Below are 9,173 nucleotides of genomic sequence, written 5' to 3'. Positions count from 1 at the left end.
GGAATGTTTTATTGTGGAGTTACCTGAGATAAAGGTTCCTTGATCTCATCAGATGTCTGAATAATGAGCTTTTGAACTATTTCCACAATGCTGTAAACCTCTACATGCTACAGCAGGGAACATGAAAATTCATTAAGTCAGCAAAGTGAGCAAATGAAGTTGGACAGAATTGATTGTTCCACTGTTATTTTGTGCCAATATAGTAGCGCAACATGCAACCACCTCTGTTATTTTTGCTATGCTTTAATTCAAGTTTTCATTCAAGTCCAAATTCAAGACAAAGACAGTAATATATATATTAGTCTTTGCTTATTTTACCTATGCTGTTCTATTGTATCCTTTGGCCAGTAATTACACTCACCTTTAGGGGGCACAGTAATCCATTTGTGCTGTTTAAAATGGTCTGTTATGGCACTGTGAGTCTTCTGCTTCCTTGCAGATGGCTTATGCATGATGAATGAATAAAAATGAACATTTTATACACCTCTAATTCTGTTAGTCTGACTCGTGTAACACAAGCAGGTTTCCTCAGATATTAAACTGTTCCATATTTTATGAACCTATTTCATGCCGAACGAAGCATTTTCTGTATCTTATCTTTGGCTGAATTCAGTTCAATTCAATTGTATTTATATAGCACCAAATCACAACAACAGTCGCCTCAAGGTGCTTTATATTGTAAGGCCATCTGCTGCGACCGGTTGGGGTGAGAGAAGGAAGACAGGATGAAAGACATGCTGTGGATGAAAGCTGGAGATTAATAACAAGTGTGATTCAGCAGAGAGGTTTCTTAACTCATGTTTATTGAGAAAGGTGACTGAAAAGGAAATACTTATCATAGATAATAGGGAAACCTTCTGGAGGAAACCTGGTCTTGTTAGGAGAGACGGCATCCATCCCACTTTGGATGGAGCAGCTCTCATTTCTAGAAATATGGACAAATTTAGTAAACCCTCCAAAATATGACCCCACATAGCAGACAGGTCTGGCCCGGATCTGGTGTCAAGCCGGCACTGCTGGCTGACTTCTGGCATGGTAAGTGGTATGTCATCCAGATATGGGCCAGGCCTGGCATAGATGGCACTGTTTATGAGATGGCATGCCACATCTGGCCCGATTGTTGTTTGGTCTATGTGGCCCAGGCTCAAAGACAACAGGTCTGGCCTGGATCCGGCATCAAGCTGGCACTTCTGACTGACTGGTGTCATGGCAGGGTGTATGTCAACCAGATGTGGGCCAGGTCTGTGGCAATGATGGCACTATTTATGTTCCTAAATAGTGCTATATATAGTAATACAGCGAAATGTGGATTATTAAACATTAGGTCTCTCTCTTCTAAGTCTCTGTTAGTACATGACTTAATAATTGATCAACAAATTGACTTACTCTGGTTACAGCTGGATGATTATGTTAGATAAAACGAATCAACACCCCCGAGTCACTCTAACTACCAGAAATCTCGAAGCACAGGCCGTGGGGGCGGTGTGGCAGCAATTTTTTCACACCAGCCTATTAATCAACCAAAGACCAAGACAGACTTTTAATTCATTTGAAACCCTGATGCTTAGCCTTGCCCATCCCAGCTGAAAAACTCAGAAACCAGTCTTACTTTTTATCATCTATCGTCCACCTGGGCCTTAAACAGAGTTTCTGTCTGATTTCTCAGACTTTTTTATCTGATTTAGTTCTCAGCTCAGATAAAATAATTATTGTGGGTGATTTTAAAATCCATGTAGATGCAGAAAATGACAGCCTCAACATGGCATTTAATCTGTTATTAGACTCAATTGGCTTCTCTCACCCACCCACCACTTTAACCACACTCTAGATCTTGTTTTAACATATGGCAATAGAAACTGAGCATTTAACAGTGTTTCCTGAAAACCCTCTCCTGTCTGATCATTTCCTGATAACATTTACATTGACAATAATTGATTACACAGCAGTGGGGAGTAGACTTCATCACAGCATGTCTTTCTGAAAGTGCTGTTATCATCTTCAATCTTCCAGCAGTCTGCACCTATTGCAGCATAACTAAGGGAGGATTCAGGGTCACCTGGTCCAGCCCTAACTATATGCTTTACCAAAAAGGAAAGTTTTAAGCCTAATCTTAAAAGTAGAGATAATGTCTGTCTCCCGAAACTCCAAACTGGAAGCTGGTTCCACAGAAGAGGGGCCTGAAAACTGAAGGCTCTCCCTCCCATTCTACTTTTAAATACTCTAGGAACAACAAGTAAGTCTGCAGTGCGAGAGCGAAGTGTTCTAATAAGGTGATATGGTACTACAAGGTCATTAAGATAAGATGGGACCTGATTATTTAAGACCTTGTATGTGAGGAGCAGGATTTTGAATTCTATTCTGGATTTAACAGGAAGCCAATGAAGGGAGTACCTGTAATACCTACAGCATGTTCTAATCGCGCTAATAGAATATTATGGTCAACAGTATCGAACGCTGCACTGAGGTCTAGCAGGACAAGCACAGAAATAAGTCCACTGTCAGAGGCCATAAGAAGATCATTTGTAACCTTCACTAAAGCTGTTTCTGTGCTGTGATGAGCTCTGAAACCTGACTGAAACTCTTCAAATAAGCCATTCCTCTGCAGATGATCTGTTAGCTGTTTGACAACTACTCTTTCAAGGATTTTTGATATGAAAGGAAGGTTGGAGATTGGCCTATAATTAGCTAAGACAGCTGGGTCTAGAGATGGCTTTTTAAGTAAAGGTTTAACTACAGCCACCTTGAAGGCCTGTGGTACATAGCCGATTATTAGAGATAGGTTGATCATATTTAATATTGAAGCATTAATTAATGACAGGACTTCTCTGACCAGTTTTGTGGGAATGGGGTCTAAAAGACACATTGATGGTTTGGAGGAAGTTAACTCAGAAAGATCAACTGGAGAAAAGGACTCCAAATGAATATCAATGGTACTGAAAGTAGCTGTAGATAATGTTACATCTGTGAGATGATTTTGAGTAGTTTTTTCTTTAATGGTTAAAATTTTATTTGAAAAGAAATTTATGAAGTTATTACTAGTTAATAAAAAGGAATGGTTAGCTCAACAGAGCTCTTACTTTTTGTCAGCCTGGCTACAGTGCTGAAGAGAAACCTAGGGTTGTTCTTATTTTCTTCAATCAGTGACGAATAGTAAGATGTTCTGGCTTTGCGGAGGGCTTTCTTATAAAGCAGCAAACTATTTCGCCAGGCTAAATGATGATCTTGTGACACGCCATTTCCTCTCCAGCTCCAGTTACCTGCCTTAGGCTACGTGTTTGAGAATTATACCACGGAGTCAAATACTTCTGATTTGTAGTTTTCACAGGAACTACAGTATCCAGAGTCATACGTATTGAGGAGGCAAAGTTATTAACAAGATAATCGACCTCTGTTGGAGTAGCGTTCAGGTAGCTGCTCTGCTCTGTGTTGGTACAGGGCATTGAAGATGATAACAGTGGGTGGAGTATATTCTTAAACGTAGTTACAGCACTTTCAGAAAGACATCTACTGTGATGAAGTCTGCTCCCCACTGCTGTGTAATCAATTATTGTAAATTTAAATGTTATCAGGAAATTATCAGACAGCAGAGGGTTTTCAGGAAACACTGCCAAATGTTCAGTGTCCATGCCATATGTTAAAACAAGATCTAGAGTATGATTAAAGTGGTGGGTGAGTTCTTTTACATTTTGAGAGAAGCCAGTTGAGTCTAATAATAGATTAAATGCCATGTTGAGGCTGTCATTTTTTGCATCTACATGAATGTTAAAATCACCCACAATAATTATTTTATCTGAGCTGAGCACTAAATCAGATAAAAAGTCTGAGAAATCAGACAGAAACTCTGTGTAAGGCCCAGGTGGACGATAGATGATAACAAATGAGACTGGTTTTTGAAACTACTTGAAACTGGCCACAAAGACAGAGGAAGTACATTAGAGGTACTTAAGAAAGAGGAAGTGTTAGCTGAAAGCAGAGACACTCTGTAACAAGACACAAGGATGCCCACACAAACTCGCATCAACACGGACACACTGAGAGGGAAGCAGAGGACAAAGACAAAAGGGAACCTAATAAACAAGAAACTAAACAGGGAATAGAAGAAACTCAAAACTGCAGAAGCTGGCTTGCTGCATAAACTCAATATATGATTAAATGCAAAAGTTATGTACTCAGCTGTTGCTACAGATGTGATATTGTCACTTTGTGGCAGGCAGGATGTGGACTGTTGTGGAAGTTTCCATTTAATGAAGCCTTCAGACAAACGGTGAGCAGAAGCTAACATCCTTTAATCAAAAAAGAACAAAAAGTGCTTAAGGTTTAACTGCAGTTTTCCCAAAAAACTTAACAAGAAATGCATCTTTGGACTTCCTGTTTACTTTTATTTGTGGATGTGAAGCGCGGAGCGGCCATTTTCTGCACGCATGGGATAAGTTGCGAGATCGTCTGTGTGTTCCGGTATTCCAAGTGAGATGAGATTGCTGTGGAATGTAAGTGTTTATAGAAATGTAACACTTCCACATTTTTCAAAGGAACCTTGGGTGATTTAGCTCTTTGTATTTTGTTCTGCACAGACAGAGGCCACTGCCGTATATTTGGGTTTTGTATTTTATTTCATTTCCTTTATTCCTCGTATTGTACTGGCGCATCTTTTTATTTATCGCTTATTCTGTTACTCTGCCACGTTACCTCTCATGCTGTCGATGTTCAGTACAAGTCCATATGGCTGCTGCTTGACAAAAGGAAAGGTCAAAGGACATTTTTGTTTATTCAGTCGCCATTTACAATAAAAACTGCACATTAAGAACCCCAGTAATTGTGTAATGTGTTCCATTTCCCAGGCTACACAAATGACAAGGAAGGCATCAAATTCAGAAGAAAGGCAGTTTGTTGACTTGTATGGCACAAAGCAGCCAATCTTAAAGGACCTTGAGGTGAATGATGATGATTTGACACTATATGAATATATAAAACTTGTTAGAGCACCATTACTGGAATATCAAAATCTCAAGATAACAGTATGTTTTAAAAAGGTAAATTATTTAATAAACAATGAACATTTTTATAATTATATAGAGGAACTTGAATGTCAGTCTGTATATTTAAGTGGTTTCCTGAGAAACTTCCTGAAATCTTGTTGCAAGAAGGAGGAGGAAGACAAACAGAAGACAGGCGAGGATGAAAAACTTTAGTTTAGAGAGTCAGCAGACATCAGTGAGAAGAGAAGCTTGAAGAATAAAGTAAAACAGGTAAAATTAAAGGTTTAATGTGTTTCAAAATAAGAAATGTAAAGACTTTTTCACATCTGTAGCAGTGATGGTGAATAAGACCATTATTTATGAATTAAATATTATGAATGACCTAATGCTGTCCTCTTATTTGGCAGTTAATATACATTTATTATTACAAATGATTATTTTTGTAATGTATTATTCTATTGCTGCTATTGCTGCACTGTAAGGATATTTTTTATTCATTAAATAATATTTAAGAAACAGATGTCACAAAGGTCTTTATCATAACAACTGTTAGAGTATTGGTATATTTGTGTCACAGTTGGTAAAGAACACATCACTATTAGGAGCTTGGAAAGAAAAGCGTCTGGACTTCTTTAAGTTGCTTAAAGACGTTTCACCTCTCATCCGAGAAGCTTCCTCAGTTCTAAGTCAAATGGTGGAGAGTCCCAGATTTAAACCCAGTGGGAGTTTCCCCCCAAAGAGGGACAAAGGACCCCCTGATGATCCTCTACCTAATCACATGAGTCAAGGTGTGAAAACAGGTGTGGGTCACAATCCCCCCAAAGAGGGGGGAAACTCCGACTGGGTTTAAATCTGGGACTGTCCACCATTTGACCCGTGTGTTCACACCGAACGCGATAAAGGCGTCCAGAGCGTCAGGTTCACATGTAAAGTCAATGGAAAGAGCGCGATGACACGCATTAGAGATATTGCGGGTCCCGCGAAAATTCGGAAGCAGATTTGCGCCGCGAAAACGCGTGAAACGCGAGGCAGTGTACCGTGTCTGACTTGCGAAGAAAACCACGCGCATAAGTTTTTGTGTTGCATTTTGTGCATACGCGCATATCGCGTCAACCGCTCGAGTTGGAAAATCTGAACTCCAGCGTCAAATCGCGCCGCGACAACCAATCAGGAGCCTGGTGACGTGGCTCTGACCTAGGTACTGACACGTACTGTCCTGCTATTTTCCCACTGATGTACAAATACCTTTCCGCTAACAAGATAATGTGTTTATTCAGAGGACATCTGCAGGAGAAAGTGGAAGAGCCTCAGGGACACATAATAAGGAGAAGAGGACAGAGCAGGAGAAGAGGAGTGGGTCTGCAGCAGGATCGGGGAAGAGATGGAAGTTCTTCGCGGTCATGGGGTTTCTGGACCCCTTCCTCACCCCGCGGGAGACTAGCGGCAATATGGTGCGGACCGTGGAGAACTTCCCCCCCGAGGACCAGGGACAGCCCGGAGAGGCAGCAGGGGAACTGAAGAAGCTTCTCGGATGAGAGGTGAAACGTCTTCAAGCAACTTAAAGAGGTCCAGACGCTTTTCTTTCCAAGCTCCTTAGACTATGATGACCTGGATGACTGAGAACCTTCACAGACAAACACATCACTATGACTCAAAGCTAAGCATGCAATATTTTTCATTGAGCTGTGTTATGTGAACTGTTGACTTTTTGTTTTCATTTTTGTTTTGATTTCTGCATGTTTGCTTCATCTGCTGGATAAGTTATTCTGTGGAGGAAGAGACTGAACGTCTCGAGCATCGAACATGTTTGTTCTCATCTGGTCGGCTCTGTTTGTCTCTGTAAAAGGCAGCATTGGTGACACAGGTTTGTATCTTCTCCTTTCCTCTAATTCGGCTAAATTTGAATTTGACTTTTTAAAATATTTGTATGTGACACTCTTTTTATGAAATTTATCCAGATGATAAGGATTCATTATTAACCACAGTTCATCATAAATTCGTACCTTTACTAACATCTGTTGACTTGTGTGCCATTTCAATTTAATCTTTTGCTAAACACATCCCAAGATATTGTTAATCAATATCAGGCAGATTTCATAACCAGGATATAATAGTGAACATTATACTTTTTGTGTAGACTACAGCACAAACAAGCAGCCTGTGTAAAAAATTAACATTACTGTAATATCTTTAATTAGGTATAATTTTTATTGCTCCAAACTAAATATTCCTTTCACCATATATATCTTTCCCTTTGCATTAACAGGTGCCTCAGTCTGGGGACAACAACACTGTGTTGGAGGATACTGTGTTACTCTGAGTGAGCGACAACTAACAGCAGAGGCTGGACTCTGCGTTGTAATCCCGTGTTCTTTCACTACTGCTGATGAGTTTACACCCAACCATACAATTTGGTACAAATGTGAATCTCCAACAAAATGTGGTGATAAAATAATATTTCACAGCAACAAAACCACAGACAAAAAAGCTCAGTCTGGGTTTGAAGGACGAGTGTCACGTTTGGAGCCTGATGTGAGTCAGAACAACTGCAGCGTCATCATTAATGATCTGAAAGAGTCTGATTCTGGATCATATCAGCTCAGAGTTACTGGTGTACAGAATGGACAACAAGATGCATTCACATTCATTCAGATAGTAACTGTCTCTGTTAAAGGTATGAAAATCTATTCCAAGGACAATCATGTAGAAAAAAAAAACATTCAGTCATGTACAATAACACATTTAATATTTTGATGGTCTTATTGAAGTGTTCATTCTTTTGGGGAATTGTTGACCTCTATGGTAGCCGGTAGGAACTGCAGCAGTTCCTGATACAACTTGTGCTTCCCATTAACCATTTTCATTAAATATTTTAGTATTTGAGTCCAGATTAATGATGTGCTAGACCAGGGGTGTCCAAACTTTTTTCACTGAGGGCCACATACATAAAAATAAAGGAGGGGCTGGGCCAGTTATTAGAAATTAGGTATATAGCCTTAACTTTAGTGTATTAAAGTTAGAAAAATCACTTAAAAGTGGTCAAATATGTTATATTGTTGAATATAATTAAAGACAAAACTGCCTTCATCACAGCTTTCCATAAATGGATCATTATTGATTTATTCAGAAAAAGCTTTGGACAAAAATCTGGACAAATGTCACTTGATCAAGGAGCAAATCTGCATGCTCTTGTAGCCTTTTCCTGTACTGTTGCTGACCCTGCAGGATAGCTACCATTTGCTTTACTTTCTGCTCTCGCTCAGCACCAGTGTAAGATGCACAGGCCTGATGTTTGGTTTCATAATGACATTGTACATTATACTCTTTCATAACTGCCACGGTTTCAGTGCAGATCAAACAGACACACTTCCCCTTGAATTCTTTGAAGAAATATTTACTCTCCCACCATGTCTGAAATTTTCTGCTTCTCACTTCTCACTTTCTACCTTTCGCTTCCTTGGTTCTGCCATGTTTAGTAAGTTCGGGTAAATTTCTTCTGTGATTGTCCTCTTTGGTGGAGCAACTGCCTTGATCAACCGTAGCACCCCCTGGTGTTAAAGCTAAGAAGTGCAATACACTCAAGCAAAAGTTGAAGTGCGGGCCATGTTCAGTTGTATTTATAAAATTTCTTGTGGGCCAATTAAATTGGACACCCCTGTGCTAGATGAACCTCAGGTAGTTAATCTGGTTTCATTAATGCAATTTATTTCCAGTAATCAGAAGCCCACAGTAATGATTCCCACACTGACAGAGAGACGGCAGGCCACACTGACCTGCACTGCTCCTGGTCTCTGCTCTGGATCTGTTCCTGAAATCACCTGGACATGGAGAGGAGCAGGAGGGACTGAATCTTACATTACAGGAAACAGCACTGATTTCAAGACTGAGAAGCTGACTGATGTAACACAGAGACACATCTCAACTTTAACCTTTAAATCTTCAGCTGAACAACACAACACCACTGTTACCTGTAAAATCCGCTTCACAGGTGAAACAACTACAGAAGAGGCTTCAACTGTGAAAGTAAACTGTCTTTTACAGTCTCAATGTTTTTGTTTTTAAATCTACTGATGTTAAGAAAGTCAGAAAGTTAAGGAAACTACTGTAATTTATATTTTTTGTCTCACAGATGTGAAGAAAGTTAAAATCACTGGGGTGACAAGTGTGAGGGAGGTGACAAGTGACCTGCAGTGTTGA

The 9,173-nt window shown here is 39.8% G+C and overlaps 1 protein-coding gene across 1 annotated transcript; it reads left to right on the top strand.

Moving 5' to 3' along the window:
- The first annotated feature begins 6,779 nt into the window (after positions 1-6,779).
- On the top strand, positions 6,780-9,173 carry LOC134635522 (myeloid cell surface antigen CD33-like). The gene is made up of 4 exons (XM_065471720.1): positions 6,780-6,831; positions 7,252-7,658; positions 8,694-8,964; positions 9,106-9,173. The coding sequence occupies exons 1-4, from the start codon at positions 6,780-6,782 to the stop codon at positions 9,171-9,173; spliced, it is 798 nt and encodes a 265-aa protein (XP_065327792.1).

This window comes from Pelmatolapia mariae, linkage group LG10_11, assembly GCF_036321145.2.
Source record: "Pelmatolapia mariae isolate MD_Pm_ZW linkage group LG10_11, Pm_UMD_F_2, whole genome shotgun sequence".
In the NCBI taxonomy this organism is placed as follows: Eukaryota; Metazoa; Chordata; class Actinopteri; order Cichliformes; family Cichlidae; genus Pelmatolapia; species Pelmatolapia mariae.
Note: the sequence above shows the minus strand (reverse complement) of the source record. Positions and strands in the feature narration are given on the sequence as shown.